At 36.3% G+C, this 24871-nt stretch overlaps 1 protein-coding gene across 1 annotated transcript in view; it reads left to right on the forward strand.

Annotated features, from left to right (window-relative positions):
• CAMKMT (calmodulin-lysine N-methyltransferase) overlaps nucleotides 1-24871 on the forward strand; it is a 217507-nt gene that overhangs the window by 166140 nt on the left and 26496 nt on the right. Inside the window, exons 4-7 of the mRNA XM_017811780.1 lie at nucleotides 4495-4555; nucleotides 7539-7593; nucleotides 8644-8707; nucleotides 13798-13864. Of these exons, the coding sequence (XP_017667269.1) occupies nucleotides 4495-4555; nucleotides 7539-7593; nucleotides 8644-8707; nucleotides 13798-13864 (247 nt within the window). The remainder of the gene's footprint in view (nucleotides 1-4494; nucleotides 4556-7538; nucleotides 7594-8643; nucleotides 8708-13797; nucleotides 13865-24871) is intronic.

Genomic DNA, 24871 nt, shown 5'->3' on the forward strand with positions numbered 1-24871 from the left:
GCAGTGCTGGCAGGTTGCAGATCAGAGTTCCACTAATCCTGCACTATCCCAGTTAAAGTACCTGTGGAACTCCGCTGAGACATAATGGCTCCAATAATCAAATGTCTTCTTTAAAAATACATGCCTCAAAATTCTTTTCTACTGACATCATGTTCTTTTATAACTTCGCATCAGATCTCAATATTTGTTATCCAAAGGTGTGACAGCGTTCTTTAAAATATGTGATAAAAAGCAACAGAGGAGAAACAATAATTTTAATATTATTTTTTTAATACTAGATAATTTATTTCTGGTAGACAATTTCCTGTACTGTCCTACAGGTTTCAGCATTTTTAGATTTGATGCAGAAGAAGAACAGTTTTGTGTTGCTTCAGACTAGTGGTGCTCCACCTGATGGTTAAAACAATACATCCTCAGGAGGCTGTCTATACATAGTTTAGAAGGACCTGACACTTTCCAATAGAAGCACAATGAGAGTAATAAAACCAACTAAAGTTATGTGTTACTAGCATTATTTTGATTTTTGTTAGTGTTGTTCCTCTATAGGAAAAGTTGGGGTCTCTTTTTTTTGTTACATCATACCACAGGGTGTAGGAGTTGCTCAGGTTGTTTTTCTTGGTCTTCCCATATTTTCCTTATATGTGTCTAAGTAGCTTAATCTGTCTCTGTCTCTTCATTTGGTTTCTAATGTGCCAACTTGAGATGATAGAAATTCACAAGTCATCAAGTTCTTGTGAGGTAGACTCCATTACTGTGGTGAGATTTTATGATATGGTGATAAGTGCTATAGAAATGCCTTGATTTTTTATGTCTTTGATGCACATGAAGCATTTTTCTATCCAGCATCACACAGTTTAGTGACAATGTTCTTCTATCCTTTCTACTGTAATAAGTATGATAAAGCTGTCTGGGAGTAGACATCATCTCTCTGATGGCACATTTGTAGTGGATCTCCTACTCCATACTAGTGGTTAAAGGATACCTGCCAAGAGTTGAAATGTGGGCAGGCGTTGCTCTGTGAGCACTGTTTCTCTCTCTTGTCTTCAGACATGCCCCTTCTTGAGGCTCTCCTTTGAACAGCAATGTAGCTTAATTTTTTTATGCAGTCAATAGAGATTCCAGTGTTTTCTGGCAATTATTCTCTGTTTTCACATGGTAATTATCAAGGTGATAAAGAGTTTTAAAACCTCCAGTAAACGAGGCAAAATATTTATTTTTGCAAGAAAACCTCTTTTTTCTCTCTGTTTCCTCGTACAGTGAGATTTTTTAGTCTCTCTGTCTAGGACTTATATATTCATAGGCTTGTAAATATGAGCACCATTTGGGGGGTCTTTTGATATTCTTTTGCCTATACATATGTAAATAATTTACTATCTTGTAAGTAGTTGCACATGCAAATAGGTACCAATGTTATGTATTTCTAATCAAATTCAGAAATCAAAATGAGAATAATTTGATTTTAAATATGAAAGAATTATTTTCAGTGTGTTCACAGGAAACTTAATCCATATCCATATGTATGTGTTTGCAGGAAATACATTATGATTTTCGCAACCTAGTGGTTGTTAATTCATAGGAATTGGTGCATTTCTGCATTACAGAGGTATGTTTTCTAACAGAAGCAGAACTATCTTATACTTGCAACTTCAAAATGTAGGTCATTGTGTTGACGAATGTAGGTCAGAGTGAAGGGGAAGAAGACAGAATGCAAACTCCTCCACATGGATCTTTAAGCTGATCCTTGTTTTGAAGGTAAAGAGGCTTATCTACCTGTTCAAGCACGAGAAGCTTTTCCTTTTACTAAAATTAACACAGGTATTCTGGCTTCTGGCTTCTTGGCTTAGCTGGGTGCTTCCACACTTGAGACGTGTTCATGAAAGACCTCCTGACTCCTGCTTCTTTAGCTGCCAGCTGCTTATATCATTGCAGAGGTGATACTTCCTTCCCTATGGGGAAGGCAGCAGGGAGGAGAGATGTGTGCATTGCTGGCATCTGCCTAAAGAAAAGCATTGTCTTTCCAAAGGTGCTTTACCCTTCTCTCAGCACAGAGCTATCTGATACACCTGCAGTTTCAGCTGGTATCAACATTGTAATGGTAGCAGGGGAAAGAACAGTGACCCCTCATAAAAGATTCAGTGACACCATTCAAAGTGCCCTTTCAATAATAAGTGTAGAAAAGTGAGAGATGTTTGACTGAGGGTATTGAAAAGTCAGATGTTGAAGGATTTTGCTACAGTTGACAACTATTTTTAAAATTCACTCAGGCTGCTATAAAAGGGTTTCAGATTTTTATGTTTGTGGGTGTGGTTTTTTTTTTTAATGTGAGATATAAGTATTGTAAATGGTATTAAATTAGCTGTGTCTTCACTAAATATTAAAAAAGCACTTTTATTGCTTGAGTATACAGCAGTCACTGCAAACTGAAACATTCTTTATATTATACACTAAAGTATTTAAACAGTTATTATATTTATTGCAAAATCTGTCATTTTAGCATATTTCAATGCTCAAAAGCGTTGAAGTGCTCAAAGGGAGATAGAAAACCCTGTACAATTCTTAGTGTATGTTTCACTAAAGGGTGAATAGTCTTGTGGGAATATTTAGTTTTCACCCTTAGCAAGCCTAAGCAAAATAGCACATTCGCAAACACCTGATCAGCCTAAACTGACTTAAACAGGATAAATACCAATATTGCATTTGTGGTTTCTTCATATATGTGTATTATCACTCTATTTGGTTGTTCTTTAAGATCTTTGTAATACAAAACTTACAGGCAAAGTTTTGGACAAATCTTGTCTAGGCTTTTGCTTGATCTGCATGCAGGAAAGATATTAATAAATTTTCATTATTAATCTCTATGAGTTCAGAATACTTACTAGATAGAAAGGAAGAATTATGTTGATGATGTTTACAATCAGGCTCTAAGTGATTTAAAGGAAGACAGTTTTTCTCACAAACTCTGCTTCTGTTAAAAATGTCGTGATGTTTTTAAAGTCTTGAGTACAAAAAAATTGTTTAAAATTATCTAAAGGATGCACATACACAGCAAGCTGCATGAAATTCAGTTGTCTAGAAATACCTAAAGGATGCTCTACATGTCTGTTTTAAATTTACTGAAACTGTTGAAATGTCTGTAGTCCATAATATTAAGTTTCTGTCTCATTAATTCATAGTGCCGTGTGTTGGGGGAGGGGGGGAAGCTGACCCTGGATTTTAGCTGTAGACAGACATGTAAACGTGTTTTTTCACTGCTGAGCAATAACAGATGAAAAACACATACAACCATAATTTGGCTGCATAGGTCTTAAATTTATCCTCCTCTAGCTTTGGGAACCTTTGCAGACCTAACTCAAGTGCCCGAGTACGAGTCTGTTTTCCCAGAGTGCCTCCAGCAGTGGAGTCTGGAGAGTGCAGGAGAGCGTGCAAGGCACACAGGATCTGTGCTGCCCTCTCCGTGGGCCACGGCGCTTCAGTTAGATGTTCATGTCAGGTGGAAAACTGGACTGATGAAACAGGGAGTTTCCTGAGTGACTAGTTTTGAAGAAGTAAATTTGCATGGGTGCCTAAATACTTGCTAATGATGATGACCAGTGAAAGTGTTATGATGGAAGCTTATAAATTCATGAATAATTCAGATTAGGTGAAAAAAGTGAGATTGCTCCTTCTCTTCCCATAGGAGAACTAGGGGGGAGAACTAGGGGGATTTAAATGAAAATGACAGGGACACAAGTACAAAACAAGAGAGAGGAGGTGTTTCTTTATACAGCACGGTAAAACTGTGGAGCTTCCTGTTGCAGCTATGGAAAGTTTACACAGTCCACAGAACAACTAGAAAAATTCTTCAGTGCCTATTAAACAGAACTTACCACTCGTATTTCCTCTTCTCCTCAAGAACTTCTTGAGCTATAACTAGAAATCACACTGTTTTATTGCCCTAGTCCTGCATTTGCCCTTAGCATATGCTGCTGGTCAGTGTTCCTTACAGTCAGATTGTTGCCTGACTTAACAAAAACTAAGAGAAAAGGAGCTAAATAAAAATGAACTGGGAAGAAATGGAGTGACTGTAGGATGATTATAGCTAACGAAAAAGGAGAGGGCTCCTGTCCCCTGCTGGAAACAGGCTACAAGGCAGGATTGGCCTTGTATCTGGCCTGGTACAAACAGGTTGATGTTCATGTGAATGCCCAAATGAGTTGAATTTTATATGACTTTTAAAGTCTTGAGTATTGCACACTTATGTGTAGATGTATGTGTGTTTATGTGTATGTGCATGTATCTGTAAATTTCTGATAATTAGTTGGAATGAAATCTATGAAATATTCAAATCTAATGCTTAAATCATAGGTCTTCTCTTTTTTTCTTTATTCCATGCTTTTATGGCAGATTTAGAAAATGAAACAGTGGGTAGAAGTCTGCAAATGGTAATATGCATTCAAATATTATTTTAGACAAAAAAAATTCTGTTCTAAGAAAGCAAATATCTTTGTTTTATAGGTCTCTGGCCATCTGAAGAAGTGCTGGCTTACTACTGCCTAAAGCATAATGAAATATTCAGGTACAGAGTTAAACATAAAAAGATATTTTCCAATCTGTTAGTTTTATTGTATCTGCATGGTGAAGATTGCTATGATTTAAGTCTTCAGATTAAATTTAAAATGTTCAAGGTGAAAGCATGTTGCTCTTAACAAAGAATTCTGAGCTGCCTTTGGGTACTAATATTGCACAGCAAGCTTTCTGCTATATGTCAAAGACTTTTGATTTCCACTCAAGGCGTTTTATTTCACTTTGATTTTTGGGAAACAAAAGTGAAGCTCCAATCGATCAGTACTGATTGTGAAGGTCAGGAAAAATAAGATATTCTTTAAACTGACATCTGTTGCAAAAGCAAGCAAAATATTACCTGAGAAAATACATAATAAGCACTGCATGTAGTAGTGGAGGAATTAGCACCGCATATAGTAATGGAGTGTTGTGAAATAGTTTTGAAACATCCTGCACTTCTATTTGGGTTTGGGGTTTTTTTTTCACATTTTCTAAACTTTTAGAAGACAGCCATCAGGGCTCCAATAGGAACTTCTGAAAATAAAATCCATCCTGCATCCTCTTTCTTTCCCCTTGGGTATACTGAGATTTGCACTTGGAAATCCTTGAAGTTCATTTTCCAGAGGATGAATGGGGTGCAATGAAAGCCATTATAGCAATACATTTGGAGGCATAAATTGTGTTCTGAGTGAGGGTGTAAGGCTAATACAAGTAAACCGGCTTGGAGTGTACAAAGTCCCTCAGTTTGTGTACATATGGTATTGATAAAATAAGAAAGACCAAGCTGTAAGTCCCTGCCCCTTGTACCAAATCAGCAAGCATATCAACTTGCTTAGACTCCTATCTGAAATCAAAGACCTGGCACCAAAGTGTGCCCTGGTTCTCATTCCTGCTCTATCAGCTGAATGAAACCCGGCCCATTAGAGGAGGCAGCTAATACATCTAGGAGCTGCTGCTCCTTCCTCTCAGTTCTGTTGGGCATTGCACTCTGTGACTTCTGCTGCCATAGTGGCGTCCCTGTAGCACTTTGCTGTCCAACCCCACGCAGTGTCTCCTGTGCTCTGTTTGCTCTCCGAGGCTCCTCACAGCAAACCTCCCTGTGCTGCTTATGCAAAGGGTGTTTTCCTAGCTTGGATATGCAAGCCAGGACACTCGGAGACAGTAATCAGTCAAACTGCCAAGGAGTAAATGGGAAGTTTCACGTCCAGATTTCTCAGGATTATGCCCTCTTGACAGTACTCTCAGAGTAGAGTTTCTTATTTTAATTCTCACTAATAAATGTCACTAAATATTGCCTGAGAGACAGATACGACTTTTAAAATTTACTAATAAGGGAACTTTGCACTAAAATAAATTATTTGTATGCATAAATATTTATGTGTATTTGTGTGCATGTATATGCTAATGTACATAGAAATTTGGTTCAAAATGCACTAGAAACCTCACACTAGATACTTTCTATGTTCATTTCAGTAAGCATGACTCTTATAAAGAATTAAGTGCCTTATAAGTCTAATATATGAAACCATATGTATATACTTTTAATATATAACACACTTGGTTTATGAAAATAAAAACTTACGTGAGAAAAACTTATAATCATTCTATTTAAACCACAAACTGCAAATTTCCCACATCTGTTTTTACATTCTCACTGGGTTTATGTACAGCTTGTTCCTCCAACCTATGTCCGTCTTTTGTCTCGTTTTGATTAAATAGGACAACTAGACTTTTTTCAAATAAAATTTGGGGTCTGAGAAAAATAAATCTATCCCATCCAGACAGCGAGCATTAGTACACAGTCATACAGCCTAGTCTGCTCGCCTCAGTGAACAAAATATCAGCATCTGTATACTGATGTGGCATCCTAGATGCTCTTCCTAAATATCAGTGTCAAGTGAGTAGTGAGGTGATACTTCCAGATAAAAATAGATTTTTGGATGTCAATATTTTGAGGGAGAAGAAGAAGTGCACTAAAAAAGTCCCAACCAAACCATTTAGCTGATAAAATTCCATTTTATGCCTGTCAGAAATGTCTTAATGTGAATGTTTCTGCCAGCTATAAATTGCCACAGGTTTTGCTATAAAGCAGTGTGTTCCTAAACTGAGGCTCTGCCTTGCCCCAGACGCTGCTTCACACAGTTTCGGTGTGGGGTCAGCATCGCTCCCTCCTCCCCTCTTGGGGCAGGCCATGGCTCTGGAGGACATTCTTTATGGCTCCCCCTGCAAGCTCCCATCCGGCACACTCTCTGCGCCAAATTATATTTCACATGCACGTCTTAATAACAGCACAGTATGGTCTAAGTTAAAAGCAGCCTTTTAGACCATGTATTCACCCCTTTGATCGGGCTCAGTTTAGGCTCTTGACACCAACTTCGTTTGGTTTTCTGTGGCTTAACCGTTTGCTGTTCCCATCGTTGTTCATAACAGTATTGTTTGTAGGTCACTTGCAGTTTTAAGTGCTAATTGAAGGATCGGATTTCTTCATGTGTAATTGTTTTGTGGCATACAGCTTTCTTTAAAACTTCTCTTTTTAATATAAAAAGGCTTTTAGGCATAACTATATGGAGAGATATATAAATAATATTAATTTCCCCATTTACTTCTCTAGCTGTTTTTGCAAGAATGAATGTGGATTAACATTGTTATCCTTTCCTAACAATTATCTTTCGCTACTCTAGCTAGTTTAGTTCTAAAAGACAGAGCCATTGACAAGGGAAAAAAGGGAACCTTCTCAGATTTTTCAGCTCAGCGGTGGTAATGTTGCACTGAGCACTAATGAGGGAACCCCCACTGATTTGCCTGCTTTGTGACTTTTCTATTTCATAATTATTTTTAAAACGCAAAACGACATGAGGTAGCCTAGTCATGTCTCTACAACTTCCTGGTAGCTCAGTTCTTACTGCAGATGGCAATTTGTTCTTGTAACATATATGTCTCTCTGACCATTTTCATCTAATTTGTATGGGTTCTACCATTTCCTTTCTCTCTTTCAGGGACCTTGCTGTGTGTGAGCTGGGGGGTGGCATGACATGCTTGGCTGGGCTCATGGTAGGTCTTTTCTCAATTCCAATCCCATTCAGAGGAAGAAACAAAAGGAAAAATGTTCCAGTGCCTCCAACTGCTGGGTCAGAGAACTGTCAACAGCCTCAGCTGCGGTCAAGCTGCAGAGTCTTGAGAGACCTTCTAGATTGACTTGCTTTCGTATCATATTGATTTTATGGTTGCCTCGATGAGCAGAAACATTTTACCTCGGTGTAGTCAATATCTTTTGTTGTGACATTCCAGGCCACGTACGGTCTGTCTTTCATTGCCATAGCCGAAGCTTTTTTTTTTTCAGATTATAGTCCCATTTGCTAAGATACAGGAATAGCCTGGCGAATCACAGTTGGAGCACCATGATATAGCTGCTAATGTTTTGCCTGCATTATTACACCAACAAACATGATCCAGAGCTCTCGGTAATTAGATTCTTTTGAATTAGATTGGCCATTCAGGAGAGTCGTTCACCATTCTCTGGGTTCTGAGTCATGTATTCAGGAGATATTATGTAGCAGTGCAGTGCATTAGACAAGTTTTTATGTCTCTACAAATAAAAGCATATTGTTACACTGATTGGCATTTGACAAACCTGTCGCTCTTATACAATGTGTCGAGGTTACAGCCCAATGTGCGAGCATGTCAAAGCTCACAAAAAAATTACCCTTACAAAGCCATCTGCCTGCAATGCAAAGTTATATGAAGGGCATCAGGCAGTCAGACAGAAGCAAGCTGAAAGGCAGAGTGACAGCCTTGTATGATGGCTCTACTAGATAAACAGAAGCCCGCAAATGAAAGCCTCTCAGAATACCATCATCGGCTGTCACAATGCAATTACGGAACAGAATGATAGCAAGATAGAGGCTCCCGCAAATGGAATGATAAAAGTATTGACTGATTTGATTGAATGATTAAAATAATGCAGACATAAAATGAAAAAAGATTGAAGATTGTTACAGAGAAATAGGTGAGGAAGCATGATACTGAAGGCTTGTCACTCCTGTCTTCACTTCCACACAGACAAGCATATTTGCTCATTGTTTGCTGTGCTCTTTTTTTCAGGTTGCTATTTCTGCAGATGTCAAAGAAGTTCTGTTAACTGATGGAAATGAAAAGGCCATCAAAAGTATCCTTATTCAGATAGAAAACTGGTTTGTTGTGCTCGTTCCTTTTTACTGGCTGAGTAACAATCGATATAAAGACAGACAGCATGGGGTATATTAAGAAAAGTCCCCCATAAGTAATTAAAAAATAGATGTAGAATATCTTGAACAGAGCTACAGCTTCCCCCATAATAAATGTCACATTTTTGCCTTTAATTAAAAATGCAGGTGTTGGTATAGAGCAAGTACAGTAGTAAATATGTGTCTCATGGTTGAGTGCTGAAAGACTCGCATGTATGCTGCACGTTACAGGAGGTATAGTAGTGAATCAAATCATTAGCTCCCCTTCACGTATCCTTTTTGCAGAGGAGCTAGATTTTTTTCCTGCTTTCAAATACTAGCCTCTTAAAACATACCCAACACTTGTATATTGTCATAGTTTTCCCAGTGTATATTGAAATGTTTCATTGTTGCTAAGTTAAAACTGCCTACAAATTACCCATTTAGTTTGCTTAATCAATTATCAATTTATCTTTATTTCTGTTGATGTAAGATTGCAAAACTCCTCTGTCCCTTGTAGAAAGTATTTTATTGTATTTTTTTATAATAGATTAAATTGCTATCATGCCCTTCTAATATGAACATACAGTTCAGAAAATTGAACTGGACTTGGGCTAAGAGATAGAATGAGTGAGCATAATTTGTGGCCACATTAAATATCAGCACAGAACAAGAACAGATATATACAGTGAATACTAATAACCCTTAGAAATTGAGAGGGAAAAAAGGAAGATATCTATTTGCTTTTGTTCCTCGATAATCTTTCCATTTACATTTTTAAGGCAGGCTAATTTTTCAGGTTTTGGCCACTGCAGCTTCAGAATTATTTAGATTTGAGTTTTGTATGTATTTGAGAGCTAACATAATGAGTACTTAATGAAAAAAAAAGTTGAACTAATCCATGGCTTAAATAAATTGCAGTTGCTGATGCCTGTTAAAACAGGAGACATTTGCAGTGCAATAATATTGGCTACTACCTTTTAAAAACACGTTCTCAGAGGTAACTGACTTAACTATAATTGCTTACAACACTTGAACAATTTCATGTTATAAACAGCCAGTCCCAGATCATATCTGTTAAAACTTGAAGTAAGCCTGCTAAAAGTCTCCTTTTTCTTGAAAAGGCAAGTTCTCAGCTGTGTTTCAGGGATCCTTACTTTGTTAAATTCTAGCTTGTTAGACTTGTGTCTTAAGGAGGAAGTATTCATTATTCTGTGTATTTTAATCAGCACCACCCTTTCCAATCTTTCTTCCATGTCATTATGAAGATAAAAAATGTGGCAGCAAAGAATTGTTTCAAAACTAACCTAACAAAACAAACTAGTGTTGCATAGAAGCATAGGTGTTTAACAAAAGGTCATTTTACTCACAGAAAGCTTCAGGTGGACTCAGTAATCATCAAGTCAGCAAATATCTTGCATAGCAGATTCCATAAAAATACCTGAACTTTTTTGAAATGTAGAAGTCTTTTATAGTAAGGAAAATTAGCAAGTGCCAAAAGTATTCACTCAGTCTTTGGAATTAAATAAAAATGCTTTTATTCATGAAAAAGATACTGTTGAAGTAATCTAATTATCACACCTTAGTTTTTGACAATATGTTTTAGAAATATCTTCTGTTTCCAAAAGTCCTACAAGAAGTCTTCATCTGTATTCACTCAGTGAATCCCTAACAGGGAAGCCATTGGTGAACGGCTCTAACAGGAATTTATTTTTCTTTTTTAACATTTGGTGCTCAGAAGGCTCAGCATTCAAAGTGCTTTTATTGTGTTGGATTTTACAATGGGCTTAATATTAGCAGGGTGCCAAAGTGCAGCAGGCTAAGAACTTTACCATGTATGTGGAATGTATTCTTAAAAGTGCACGTAATAAAATTTATGTTGCATTTTATGTGGTTTATGGATTTCAGTAGTAATTTTATGATCTGTCTTATGGTAATTTTCTTTTGCACTCTTTTGTATAGTGACTAGCTGTAACAGAAGTTTAGACTAAATTTAGATCTGTTTCAGCCACACCAGACTCACTGAAATCGGTAAGAATTTTAGGTGTAATTGGAAATAGCATTTGAGCCCAAGTGCCACTGACTACAAATGACCTATTTCTGCTAATTTTTATTATTGCTGATGGTACTTTTTAATTGTTTAGCATACCCAATTAAGGTAATGTGGGGTAAAATACTGTTTTCTTTCCTAGATTCTGCTCTTCAAGAATAGTTAATGCCTAGTATTATGCTTTTTATGTAGGTATTATAGATTAAAATAATCTTGTTTTAAAATTACTGTTTATATCTCCCCTTTAAATTTCTTAGGAAGCTTAAATTACATGCCAGTCATACTATAATATTCAAAAATTACTTTCCAAAAAGTAAAAGTGGTTGTCAACAAAAAAGAAAAAAAATCCCTGTCAGAAGCCAGGAAATCACCAAGCAAGCCTGCTAATTATTCTTAATGGGCAAGATGAGCACATTAAGAAACAAATGAATACATCAGTGAAATGTAATTGAAAATCGACCTGGCAATAGTGCATTGCATCTGAGAATCTGCCTTTGTATTATCAACATCATCACAATTATTGTTGTTTTTGTTATTGCTATCGCTATTCAGTGAGCATAACTAACAGCTTTGCTTTGCAAAATCTCAAGCTTTTTAGGATTTGATTTTTCTTTTAATTTTTGACATGCTTCCTATTGATCTCCATTTCGTACTGCCACGTGAAGTATTCACTATGTATGTTTTCAATATCTGTATTAGGATATATTATTGAAATGTTAGAAGTTAGAACAATTTACAAATTAGTGAATTTCAAATAATTGTTGTCATTTTCACCCTGTCACTGTGAAATATATTGCTATATTTTATATTGATCCATGATCTTATGTATTATGTTTATGGAGGTTTTTAAAAAGATATTATGATTTGAGTTGCTAATCCCTTTAAAAGACTTCACTCTAACTCCCTGGTTTTCCTTATCATGAGGAGGTTTTAATTGATCAAATAGATCATTTATATAGCAAAATCAATAAAATAAAGACAGATGTTACTCCTTTTGCAGCCTTGTTCCAAACTTTATTGTTTGTTTAGTGTGTTTTATCCAAGTTCTTTCAGGATGATTTAAATAAGGAAAGTATTAAAAATAAAAAGATAGACATATCAAGTGAATAATAGAGCAAAGTTATCAGATTCATCCCCATTTGTAATTTTGGGTGATATGCGTTCAGATACAAATTTCTCAACTCAGGTAATATCTGTGACATAAGTCAGTCATCAACATCAAATTCTATTTCCTCAGAACACTGGAAGCATCTTTATTCAGTTTGACATGTCCAGATCCAAGGATGAGGTTCATTTTAGTAAAAATTCTCTCCTATTTCAGAGAGGCTGTGTACCTTCTGCCTTAGCTCTGTTTCACACCATGCACTAGTGACTTGAACTACTGTCTGAAAGCATCAATAATACAAAACATTGTTGCAGTGCACTATAATGGCCATTAAAATAAAGTGTATGGATCTTTCAACAGTCCTGGGAAATTTAGGTTAGAAGGGTCATGTTCAGCCTGAATGCCTGAAGACATGGACTCATAAATTATTTAAAAAAGCCAGTGTTACCATGTTTATAACCATTATTAAGAGTTTTGCTCAGTTATATAATTTAAGTGCAGTGTATTAATTTATCAACACTGTTATTTCTGCATCTACTTAAAACCAGCATGCTTTGCTCATGGAGTTACTTATACCTTCCTATTGCTTCACAGGTATAGACCATTCATTTACTACTTCTCATTACATATTGTGGAAAAGATTTAAAAGGCACATCCAAACTACAGAGATTTGTTTAAACCAGTTTTCTGTCATTTGATTTCTAGTTTTTTGCTTTAGAAAATTCCATTGATTGGATAGAGGCTTTCCTCAAATAACTTTTCTTAAATGACCAACTCTGTTAGGAAGGTCAATTATGTGTTTTCAGCAAAGCAAATAAAAAGATATATCATTGATATTTCAAATTAGGCTGACACTAGTGTTCAGTTTTCTTATAAGAGCACTTTCAAAAAATTTGACATGTTTTGTGGACCTAGAAACACCTTCCTAATTAGTGTCAGATTTCCTGTACCTTAAATAAAAAAGAGGGATCATTGGCAACCTTACCAAAAGCATCTAAGATAATTTTTTATATTTGAGACTGAATCATTCAAATACATATGGATTCACCTTGAGTGGCAATTAGTATTGTCATAGTTTTCACTCACTTGATATACTTTTCCTTCCAATGGCTTCTCACTAACCACAAATGATTGATTATGAAGGTTATCTTTCTAGCAACAGATGGTTGGGCTCAGCTTCCCTGGAAACTTTTCTTTGATAGCCTTTGCTTTCACCTGCCTGAATGGGTCCCCAAATTTGTGACCTGATCTTGTAAACTACAAGAAGCTGAGACATGAGGCTGAGGCAGTGTTGTGGCACCTAAGGGGAAGAAAAGGCATTTATTGCTTTGTCCCCCTTTATGGTGGTTCCAAAACATTCTCAAGAAAGCAAATGGACTAGAAACTCCTTTGCCTATAGGTTAAAATGATCCTGTTGTGTGTTGGAGTCACCCAGACAGAGCCAGGAACAAAGATGCATGTCTTGTGGCAGGGCAGGTACTCAAAACCCATAAGCCTCCAAAATCTCAGCACTGGGATATAGTGATACAGTCAAAAGCAGCACAAACTAAACTGGACATTTAGTAACCATGCTAAAAAAATTCAGTTAACATGGTTTTAATTCTTATATTTGTAAATAGTTGCCTTTAAATATATGTAAGGTATGGAAAGTCTTTTTTCAGTTCCCTCTATAGCTACAGGGCTAGAAATTCCTTAAATGAAACAGTAAATAGAGGTAGGCAATGGAGAGCAAATTGCTGCATAGATATATGGCTGATGTGCTAGAGAAGTTAGCACAGACTAAAGAAGACCAAACAGATGAGAGACATTATGCAGGTATTATCAGTGGAAAAGAATGGGGTTTATTATTTTTATTTTTGCTCTAGTTTTGTAGGTAATTCTTAACAATTATACTGCAGATGTAAATGAGATCATCACAAGAAACCAAAATGCTGGAGTATTTAAGGCTCAGAAAGTGTCAAGCCGGTAAGATTCTACTAAAATTTCTTCTGAAGATTCTGTTAAACTCTTTTACTGATTCTTGCATGTAATTCTGTTTTTAATGTAGATGTGAAATGTATGCAAAAGTGTGAAAGTGTGACCTATGTTACTGATGCTTACACAGATGTATGTATAGTATAAGTAGGTAAGTGGTGCAAGACAGAAATTTAGAAGTATTAAAAAAAAGTTAATTGCTTTTTAACATAGGAAATACAGCATGATTATCTTGATGACATAACCTCTCTTTATCTTCTGTTAATGTAGACTATGTCTCTTCAACCCATGGTTCAGTGCATGGGTGAAATATGTCTTCTTCAGAGTCACCACTCCCCATTGTACTGAATGTCAGGCTTGGAGTGAATTTACCTAAATCACTGGCAGGTTTCATTTTATATAGCTCTGAGAATTCAGGGTTGCAACAAATCCCATTTGCCCTCAGGTAGATGTTGTTGGAGCATCCATGGGAAGTTTTTTCGTCATCCTGTCTGTGCAATCCATATTGTTTTGTCACTGCAAGGACAGATAGGGAGCATGGGAACCGGGCACAGTGTGTTGGGGCCCTTCTCTTATTGACTATGACTTAAGGTGCAGGCTGCACCCAGCATTTTTTTCATAGTGCACCTCTTGTTTTGTCTCTGAGTTAGCCCTGATGGCACACTCTGGAGGGTGAGCATTGTAGAGGTGTAAAGATTTTGGTTTAAGATTTTCTCCAGAGCCTTTCATACCCATCCTGTAATAGGTGGTAGCACTGAACTGTTTAACTGTCTGCTTCACTGAGGTATCTCCAGGTACAGTAGGGACTGGAAGTAGCTGAAAAATTGAAGTGTGTTCATTTCTTGCAGTATTTTAAAAGTAAATTGTGAAGTACTTGTATGTCTAAATATTTCTTTTTGATGGCTCACATTCCAGAATGGCTCTCAGTTCTTATAAAAGTGACAAAAGTAAAGCTGAAAAAGGGCTGAGAAAAGCAAACTGTTAATGCAGAATAAGCTTACTAACATAGAGGGTTAAACCCATACAGTTTGAATGGCTATCATTCATGTCATTTAACCGTATGCTTATGGAGCCAATCTGTGTAGAGAAGTTCTTTTAAGTGAGCACTTAGGGCTAGAAAAATTCTGCCTTCATTAGGGTGTATGGACATATAACTTAGAGATACATCTCTGCATCCTAATAGGAGCCTGCCAAGTAGACAAAGGCCACACAGGCCCCAGGTCTTTCAGGTTCCATGTGTTGAACACCTTTTGTGAGCAGAACTCCTCAGACACTGCTGAGGAGAGGCTGTGTGGTACGTCCATCCAGAAGCTTAGATTTTGTAGATTTCCACTTAGTATGAGATTTCAGATTTCATCCCTTGTCAAGACTTCAAACCTGGTCTTTTAGATATCAATCAAAAGCACATTTTCTACACTGTCCTCATTTACATTTATCTAATGCTTAAGGTCATTTGTGATCATTTGAGTGTATTTCAGCATATGGAATCAGTGAATAATAGATTTCAGCCTCACGCTGTGAAGAAAGATTGTGTTTTTACAAGACATGATGTTGTGTACTGGGTGTTAATAATCACTAATTAATAAACATATCTAGACATCATAAAATGTTGCATTTTAAGGAGTAAAAATGTAAAGTGTTTACCTTCTTGAGTGCAGTAGCATTTGGGGCCTTATTTGCATAAATAAAATAATTAAATTACAAAATAATGTGAAATACTATATGAAAACAAGGCTCGTTATAATAAATGCTTGATTTGATTTTTAATTCCACATTCTTGAGGCTTTTTTAGTTTTGTTATAACAGTATAAAGTTTTATAAAATGAGTATTCAAATGACTGTCTAATGGATTGATCAGTCCTTCAGATTTAGTAACGATGTGTGATGAAGACAGTAACAGAGTTATATGATCCCTTCTCAATGCCTTGAAGAAACTAAAAAGCTGATGTAAAGTCTGAAATATTACTGTAACCTTGATTCACTTTTCCTACAACTGAAAACCTTAGTTACATAATGGTTATGGGGAGAAAAAAAGGGAGAAAAAAAAACCAAAACAAAACAAAAAAAAAAGAAAAAAAATGTACTCTTTTGTAGGGAAGAATTCAACACTGGTGTGTGAAGTGTCATTCAGTGACTTCTTTTACATTGATCAGATCTTGCAGGGAAGTGAATAAAGTGATGTATGTAAGTGACTTACTGCAACAGCAGTTTAATCTGGAGAAAGCATGTTCTTTGCTATAATGTGTCATTTGAACAGTGTCCAGTCTTGCAACTTTGCAGTGTTCAGTGCAAAGTTAAAAGATTTTTTCCATATAAAGGTAATTCAGAATAGAGCCTTCTCAATGTGTCGTCTTCTTATGTCAGGATTTTCCTTGCACATGGAGCAGAAATTATCAGTATGAGAGTCAGTTTGTGAGCGTTCCAGACATTTTAGTCTACGCTTGGAAAATATTCCAAAATGTGTATGGTGCAAAAAGGAACAATCCAGTATCAGCCAAGAGAAGTTAGATTAGGACAACCTGCCATACACTTGTTTATTTAGATTTATACAAAATGCAGTAAATGAGCACTTATCTAGCTCTCTGCCAACTCTTCATTATTGTTTAAAAATACAGTAATATAAGCCAAACTTATATTTGGTAGTTTGTCATATTATGTGTTATAATGTAATAATAGATACATAGTAAACAGTGGATATACAATTCTATTTTATTTTTACATAAGAGTGTAAGCAAGTACATGTAACATCAAGTCAGTAAGAGAAATGCTTGTGGCAATGCATCCTTTGATTTGACTTGTAATAGTGTATGACATAGTCTTTATTCATTCTATAGTCAACTTTATAATCCACATCAAGAATCAATGACCATGTGAACAGAAGGGACAATTCCTACTCTTTAAAGATTAACAGATAGGTTGTAATCTTCTCCAAGATTTTAGTGTTCCTTACAAATGTAATGAATTTACAAGCTTCCAGAACTAAACCTATTCAGAAAAAAAGTCTTTTGAAAAACTAAATGACGTCCAGTGTAATAGTGGATGAGGTTTCAATGACAGAGCACTGAATTTGTCTGATTCTGCTCTTACATTAATGGCCTCTTTCTCTGTGTCTGCCAGCATGTGAGTATTTTACCTACTGCAATGTTCTTCAAATATACCAAGTTTCTAAGCTTCTAGATTTCAACAGGTCATGTAACAGGTTCCATCAACATGGGACAGCCTTAATGAAGTCTCTTTCTTTGTTTTCGTACATTAAAATGACCTGGGTGTTGCTAAATTCAAACTTTTTAAAAACATATTTGTTGAATTTGTTGTGTTTGTCACCTTAGCAACCCTAAAGAAATCCATTTTGTTCCAACTACTTTTCTTCTCATGTAACACTCTTCCATGACAGCATCTATTGGCAAGGAGGAAACTGCCAAAAGGAACATTTCCTGCTCTTTGGTTGGAAAGAAAAAAAGCTCCTGATTCCTGCTCTCTTAATTTGATCATTTCATGTATGTGTGGAAAGATACAATGAACAGGCTGTCTGCTCATGTCCATTGTGAAGTTGTAGCCCTTCATCACTCAGCTCAGGTGGAAACCATTCCGTACCTCTGATCATACTTGCCCTGCTCTATATCTTTTTCAGTTTCAATCTACTCATTTTCAGATGACTGTGATCAGTATTGCATTCAAATTGTGCATAAATAGATATATGTAGTGGAATAATTATGCTTTTTGTTCCCCTTTTAAAAATGCCTAACAGTGATTTGCTTTTTTCACTGCAGTTGAGCACAGCGCTAATAGTTTCATGACACTGTCTGTCACAACATCAGGAGCTTTCCAGTGATGGTCAGTTTGGAGACCTTCCTTTTCTATATCAAGTGAGAATTATTTTTTTCCGTTGTGCACTTTGCATTTATCCACACTGAATTTCATCTGTCATTTTATTGTCCAATTGCTCAGTTTCATCCTTCTGGAATCCTTCACAGTCTGCTCTTTTCCTCACTGTCTTGAATGGTTTCTTAACATCAGCAAACTTTGCCACCTCAGTGCTCATCTCTTGTAAACATGTTGAATAGAACAGGTCCCAGGGGAACTCTGCTGATTATCTCCCTCCACTGTGAGAATTGACCATTTGCTACTACCCTGTTCCCTGTCTTTTGTTCTATTATTTAGCCATGTCAGGACTCTTGTCCAGTGACAGTCTGTTTTCCTAAAATGTTGTTAGTGAGGGTCCTTGCCAATAGCTTTTTGGAATCAGAAGCAGGCTGTGTTACCCAGATCACCCTTATCTGAATACTTGTTGACATCTTGGAGGAGCTCAAGGTTTATAAAGCAGGACTTCTTTTACCAAAGACGTATCAGAAAAAGCTTCTGTGGTGAAATGTCTTCAGTTTCTTCTACGGTGAAGTAAAATTTTTTGCACTGATGCAAAGAATTAATTTAACCTCTCTGAAATGTTGTGATCCTCTGTGAGTGCTCATTCTTTATCTCAATTATCAGCTGGCAGGAAGATATAGCGAAACAAAAACAAAAGGAAGAGTACACTCATTTTTTACCTGCCATTTTATTATTATAATTAATTTTGCAAGTCTGTGATTCTTTCTTCAATTGGGTACAACTTCAGCTTTTGGAGGAATGACATCTTGTTTCTAATAACCTTTTTTACTGTTTAGCCATATCAGGTGACTTTCACAAACTTCCAAGCCTCTCCTATTTATGTATTTTACCCAGTTGTGGTGACTTAACAAAGGATATCTTAAATTGCATTGTAGCTTTGTCTGTCTTCTTTATGGGGCCAGATGAGAATACATAAAGAGAAAAAACCAAAAAGTTAGCAAGCTTTATAAAAAAATTCCTATGTGTTTGGAAAAACAGGGAGAAAAGCTAGGTGTTAGCTGAAAGTATAATGTATTATTTTAAATAATTCTTGCTCAAATCTTTTACTATTTCGTGATGGTCTCCTGTTAGCTTAAAAAACATGCTATTGGTAAAACTATTCCTCTTGTACTCTCTTGGGCTGTACAAAAAGATTAGGGGGAAAACACTGATATGAGAAGACTGAGATGTTTCTTCCCAGGGCTTTAAAGGAAAATGTCTTTGAGGTGTTAGAATCAAAGATTTTTGTTTTTATTCCTATGCTGCCTTTTTACCCATCATTTTAGCCAATTTTTACATTGTTTCCTGGTTTACGTTGTTACCATTGTAGCTTTGTCTGCCCTTCCTTGTCTGCCTTGACTCTACCTTAATACGCAGTCATCAGGTACATCTTGCACACTTTCAGTAGGCTCTCTCCTTCACAGGCACTCGCTGCTAATCTTTGCCATGATAAACTTTAAATGTTGACAACATACTGCTTACAGTGTTATCCTTGTTTATTTCATTCATATTCAGTTAATAGTTACTCAAACATTAACCAAGGATACTGAAAATATATGTGATTCAGGAAGGGGGCAGAGGAGTGAATCAGGGTCTGGAAATGAGAGAGTTAAAGAGCTTTGTTTACTTTACTTGTCAAAGAAATGACTTGATTGTTAAGAAATGAATTGATTTTGCTCTGAAAATCTCATATGGAGAAAAAACCCTTTAACAGAAGATCAGTCTTTAATCTAGCTTACAAGTACCTAACAAGATGTAGAAATTGAAGCTAGGCAAATTCAGTCTAGAAAAAAAATTAGATTTGACAGAATGATAATACATTAGAACATTTTTCCATGGGAAGTGGTAGTTTCTTAAGCAGTGAATATGTTTGATTCATGGGTATTTTTCTGAAACACGTGTAATAATTTCCTGAGATATATGGCCTTGATACAGAAATTTGAAATCTTGAATGTTTATTATGGTCCCTCCTGCCCTCAGAATTTAAGCACCTGTGAATTGCATCTTCTCTGCTGTTTTTGATTTTTCGTCCATTCAGCCCTTCTGGACCTGCCTGGTTCACATTCTTGGGTTTTTTTCTTCTGGTTCCCTTGATTATCCTCCCCATATTCATGGATAGACTGTTTTCCACAGAGCAAGAAACTGTCTTCTTTTCCTTCATATTTTTACACAAATCGCTGATCCTACCGGTGTGGTTGTGCCACCTGTGTTTATGCTGTCTTGCACTTTGAAATTATGTATTTTTTTATACTGTATCATTCTGAATTAGAATTTGATAACCATCCAATTTTTTGAAAAATGTACTACCTGAACCTTGCTAAAAACAGTAGTCAGTCTCCAAATAAAGGCTGATTTAGAATGCGTTGATGTAGGGGAGGGATGTGAGAAGGCAAATTCAAAACCGCCACTGGTATTTTTTTATTAATAGCATTTCTATACAAGATATTCTCACTTCTTTTAAATAAATAGCCACACTTGTGCTGAATGCTGAGTTGTGATGTGTCAACAAAATGGAAAAATTTATTCTACAACAGTTGTATTTACGTGCAACATTAATGATCTCCAAAATGGAAAAAAATTATTCTGCAGTAGTTGTATTTATATGCAGTGCATTAATTATGTCCCAAAAATTTAGTAGCTTTTGATACACAGCAAATGTGTGTTAGGACTGTTATTTTTGAAGAGAAAACTGTAATGTTCCCATCTGAATTTTAGCAAAATATGTTGTAAAAAATGAGAGAGAGAAAATGTGTTCTTAGAATAAGGAATAAGGGAAGTGTATAACTTTATCATACACTTCTAGAAAGAAACTTCTGGGTAAGAAAAACCTAGATAGGATCATAGAATATCTCAAGTTAGAAAGGGCTGATAGTTGGTTTTGGTGGTTTTTTTCTTCTTTTGTATTACCATGTTAATGTGGTTGGGTTTCATCATGAATTGTTGTACCAGACATTGTATAAACACAGAGCAAAAAGGCAGTTTGAGTTAGAGAATCTGTGGTCTAAGACCAGAGATAGATATGGTGAGGAAGGATAACAAAGATAACTGAAGTCAGCATGACTGACAGAGTTGGAGGCACAAGAGCAGCCTTGCCTCTTCTTGGTTTTTGTGGGTGCTATTTTAAAGGACAGTTTCAAGGATAATGGAGTAAGTCTGTGAATATTTGTGGGTAACATAGTGGAAGAAAATTTTACAGGTGCTTGCTTGAAAAGTTAAGTGGAAGATGTAGGCTGACATTAGGGCTGATTAAAGAAGGGACTTGTCCTTTTAATATTGAATGAGAGATAAAAAATAGGGAAGTGAAGCATTTGGAAAAGACAACTTGCAACTCACCTGGAGGAGTACAGAGAAAGGTGACAAGATCAGGCTTGTAGGCAAGAAAAACAACCTTTGCAGCAGCCTACTGAATAAATATTAATATGGCAAGACTGCTTTTTCCAAAAGCAGAGAGAACAGTATTGTGATGTTTGGATATAAGTGATGATGACATGGCCAAGAGTTTGAGTGGATTGGTAAGAAACTTCTTAGAGATGCTATGCAGAGAGAATAAGCAACACAGCTGAGTATGTAGCTACAGAGAAAGGTCTAAGCTAAGTATAGATTACAGACTGGAATTAATGGTTATGTCCAAAGGGATCCAGAAAATGTGGTCACACAATGCCTTGTGGTACATTAGAGGTGATGAGCTTCTCACTCAGGCTGTGAAAAATATTGAGTCTGTATACACAGTATAAACTGGAGAAATGGGTAGTTTGGTTTAGCTTTTATGGATGAGATAGCCCAGAAATAAAATTCAGAGGAAGAAAAGCTTGAGTTGGAACATTATAAAATTATCAGAAATGTGAGAAAGGTTTGAAGGTAATCTTTAGAAGATCACATTTTATAAAAATTATAAGAGACAATTAAAAAACAAACAAACAAAACCCAGAGCAATTAAAATTGTAAAGAATAGTACGATTTTACTGGGTTGAAGAGAGAAAAAAATTTATAGGAGAGAAAAAATGTACAGGAGAGTTCAGATTTTGAGCCTAGCCGAGGAAAATCATGGGTATACTTTGACAAGAGCAGAAAAGTGACATGGCAGTTGCTGAAACCTGCAAGGACATTGTTAGAAGAATGTGACCATTGGCAGTTGTAAATATCATATTCAAAATACTTAGAAATGTAAGAGGAAACGAAGAATGGTCGATATTGGGTACCTGTGGTTGAAAACTTAACTTTGCTCCCTTCAAACCAGGTATGCACCGTAGGGAGTGAGAAAAGGGATAAGAATACAAAGCAAAGTGAAGCAGTTAAAGTAAGAAACACAGGCAGAGAAATAAGAGCAGCCTTATGAGAATATAATAGGAGAGATGGGGAAATTATAGTAGGGAAATTCGCAAGACTCAGAGGAGTTGTAATGATAGGTGTACACATTGCCTCTTATCGCTAGATTAAAATCCATCTGCTTGATCTTTATACAAAACTAAGGAATCTCAAACAGAGATCAAGGTGTGGAGAAACATCCTGATGATGCCTTTTGTTAATGTGTTAATGAACTTGCTTGGTTAATGTCATAGAAAAAGTCATATAAACCCCCAGACAAAATCTTTTACCTTAACCTGTATACTTTCCAATGATAATGCTTTTCAGAGACTGAAGCTTAAATTAAAATATGAAAAGAAGAGGTGGGTAGATAGGGGTTCTTGCTAGCTGCTCATCTGCTAATTTGGACTATTTTTTTAATCCTTATTAAAACTACTGATACATTTTGAAGCAAGTAAGGCTTTTGTGTCTTTTGTCCTTTTCTTCTAATTTTGATTTTTTGTCTTTATCTGCACAACTACTTTTCTCCTAATTTGAGAGCTACTCTAGCCTGTGCCATTCATCACAAGAACATCTCAGAGCGACTTGGAAATGTTTCAAGTTTTAACAATCAGAGACTTAACCTGTTTTTTCTCATAGAAGTTACCTGCCTAGACACACTCGGAAGACAAACACTGAATAACAGAAGTTGAATAATAATAGTAATGAAGAATTTTGCATGAGAAATAAAACCCTGGTAAAATCAGGTCTTTTGTTGTAGATTGCTGAGATACTTTACCAGTGTAAGGAGAAGAGTGTCGACATATGTCAGGCTATCCTCCCTAAATTAGAATTACTGTACAGGGGAAACCTTGGCTGCTGTAACTATCCCTGCAACATTTGCTATTTTCTTGTGCCTTTTTTCTTTCAAATACATGGGGCTATTTGGGGGTGCATTTTTGTTCTTAAAGTCTCTATTTTCTTACTTGATCTTTTTGTTCTAGTATCATAATTCTTCTAACTTGATCTAATCACATTTTCTGATTTGCTTGTCAATATAAGATAAATCGGGGGGGGAAGGAAGAATTGCTTTGATTGTTTGTGTTGTGTGCGGTTTTTTTACTGAATTTCTTGCTTTAGAGTGGGATAAAGTTGACAGCCTAGGAAACTAAAGCATCAGTACATCTTTTCTCAGCCTATTTTGATAGTATGCTTTATCCCTGACCTGCAAAAGCCACCTCTGCATGTGAGAGGGTAGTTCATTCTCCATAGCTCTTTCAGTCCTTGTCCTTTTTGCTAGGAGTACCATCAAGGTTGCTAATTATAGTAATAGTTTGTGATGTGGGTACTTCTCCTCTGAAAACTGGTGAAATTCATTTGATATAGGCCATAAAACAGCCATTTGTGGGTACTAAGTTTCAGCCACCATCACTTTGACCCTAGCAGTAGCTAAATAGTGCAGTAGTGTTTTTCCCTTGCAACCTATTTCATTTTTAATGTTCTTCCTGTAGCCAAAAAGAACTCCCAACTGTTTTGTATTTCCGCTGTGTTTCAGACCCTTTTCTGCTGAAACTCTGATGCCTATTTTCAATTGTAAGAAACTAAACCTGCATCAGTTAAATAAACCAGCACAAAATAATATCAAGAGTGAGCTTTATACAACCTTAAATATCTTGGTTTGTTGTTTGGGTTTTTTTTTACAAAAAAGCCCTTGAAGGTGTGGCTTGGACAGAAACAGAGAGTAAAGCATTTTTTTCAAAATTACAAAATTATTTCAGTTGTTAGTACTGTAACACTTTCCCTCAAAAGAAAGGCATAAAAATATTATAGCTTTAAAACTTACTTTGCTGGAAGAAAAGTGACTTGAGAAAGAAAATGGCTTATGTCAGCTACTTTAGCATCACTGGAAAGGAACAAGAAGAAAATATTAACAAGGCTTGCATTTTCTTCATATTGGCAGTAAACATGATACATGCGATTTAAGAGACTTTTTGTGGTGTGGTATTTTTACACTTCTACTTTTTTAAAGGAAATTTCATAAAAACTGAGATTTTCAGATTTCTGTTGCTACCACTTTTCTGGGTTTCCTAGCAGTGCTTTTCTTTAAATGGAAATGCAATCAGTCCTTACTTCATGGTGCCTTCAGTGTTTCTTTCAGGTCTGACCACTAAGTCCAAGAGTCACCTCCTCAGTAATTCATAAAAAAAGTATTGTTCCCCACCCCCTTACTACATGTGGGTTCATGCACTTAGATACACCTCTTTGCCTTTTTCAGGGTTGTTTTGCCATATTACTGGGTTTTTTTGTACTTTACACCCAGGAATTGTTCTTGGATTACAAGAACTTGTATGGCTGGTCTGATTCATTGCTTTCACTAGCACTAGAATTCAAAATAGCTGATTCAGAATCAGGCTGATTCTGACTTTGGTGCTAATGATGTAACAGTGTTGACTCTGAGCAGAATTGATCCTGTTTCCCTGATAGGCGGGGGCACGTCTGCTTTACAGGTGCAGGTGCAGATGTTCAATTGCAGCTCCTGCAAATCTGTGGAAGCATTAAATAGATGGAGTAGTCCAGAGTTAGCTACTGAAACAGTTTTAGAGGTTGCAACCAGTACCGCACTAAACATCTCCTGGCTGCACCTCCCTTCCTGGTCATACTTGCACTTAGCTAAGGATAGCAAGGTTAAATACATAGAGCTTGTAGTTCCATCTCTCCCATCAGCGTGCATACACTCTGAGTGAAATGAGTCCTACTGGTATTTATTTTAGAGAAATTATCTTTAGGTTTACATGCTTATCAGGATGAGTCATGTTGGTATTTATTTTATAGAAATTAACTTCAGTTTCC

Source organism: Lepidothrix coronata, unplaced genomic scaffold (assembly GCF_001604755.1).
Source record: "Lepidothrix coronata isolate B3197 unplaced genomic scaffold, Lepidothrix_coronata-1.0 Scaffold33, whole genome shotgun sequence".
Taxonomy (NCBI): domain Eukaryota; kingdom Metazoa; phylum Chordata; class Aves; order Passeriformes; family Pipridae; genus Lepidothrix; species Lepidothrix coronata.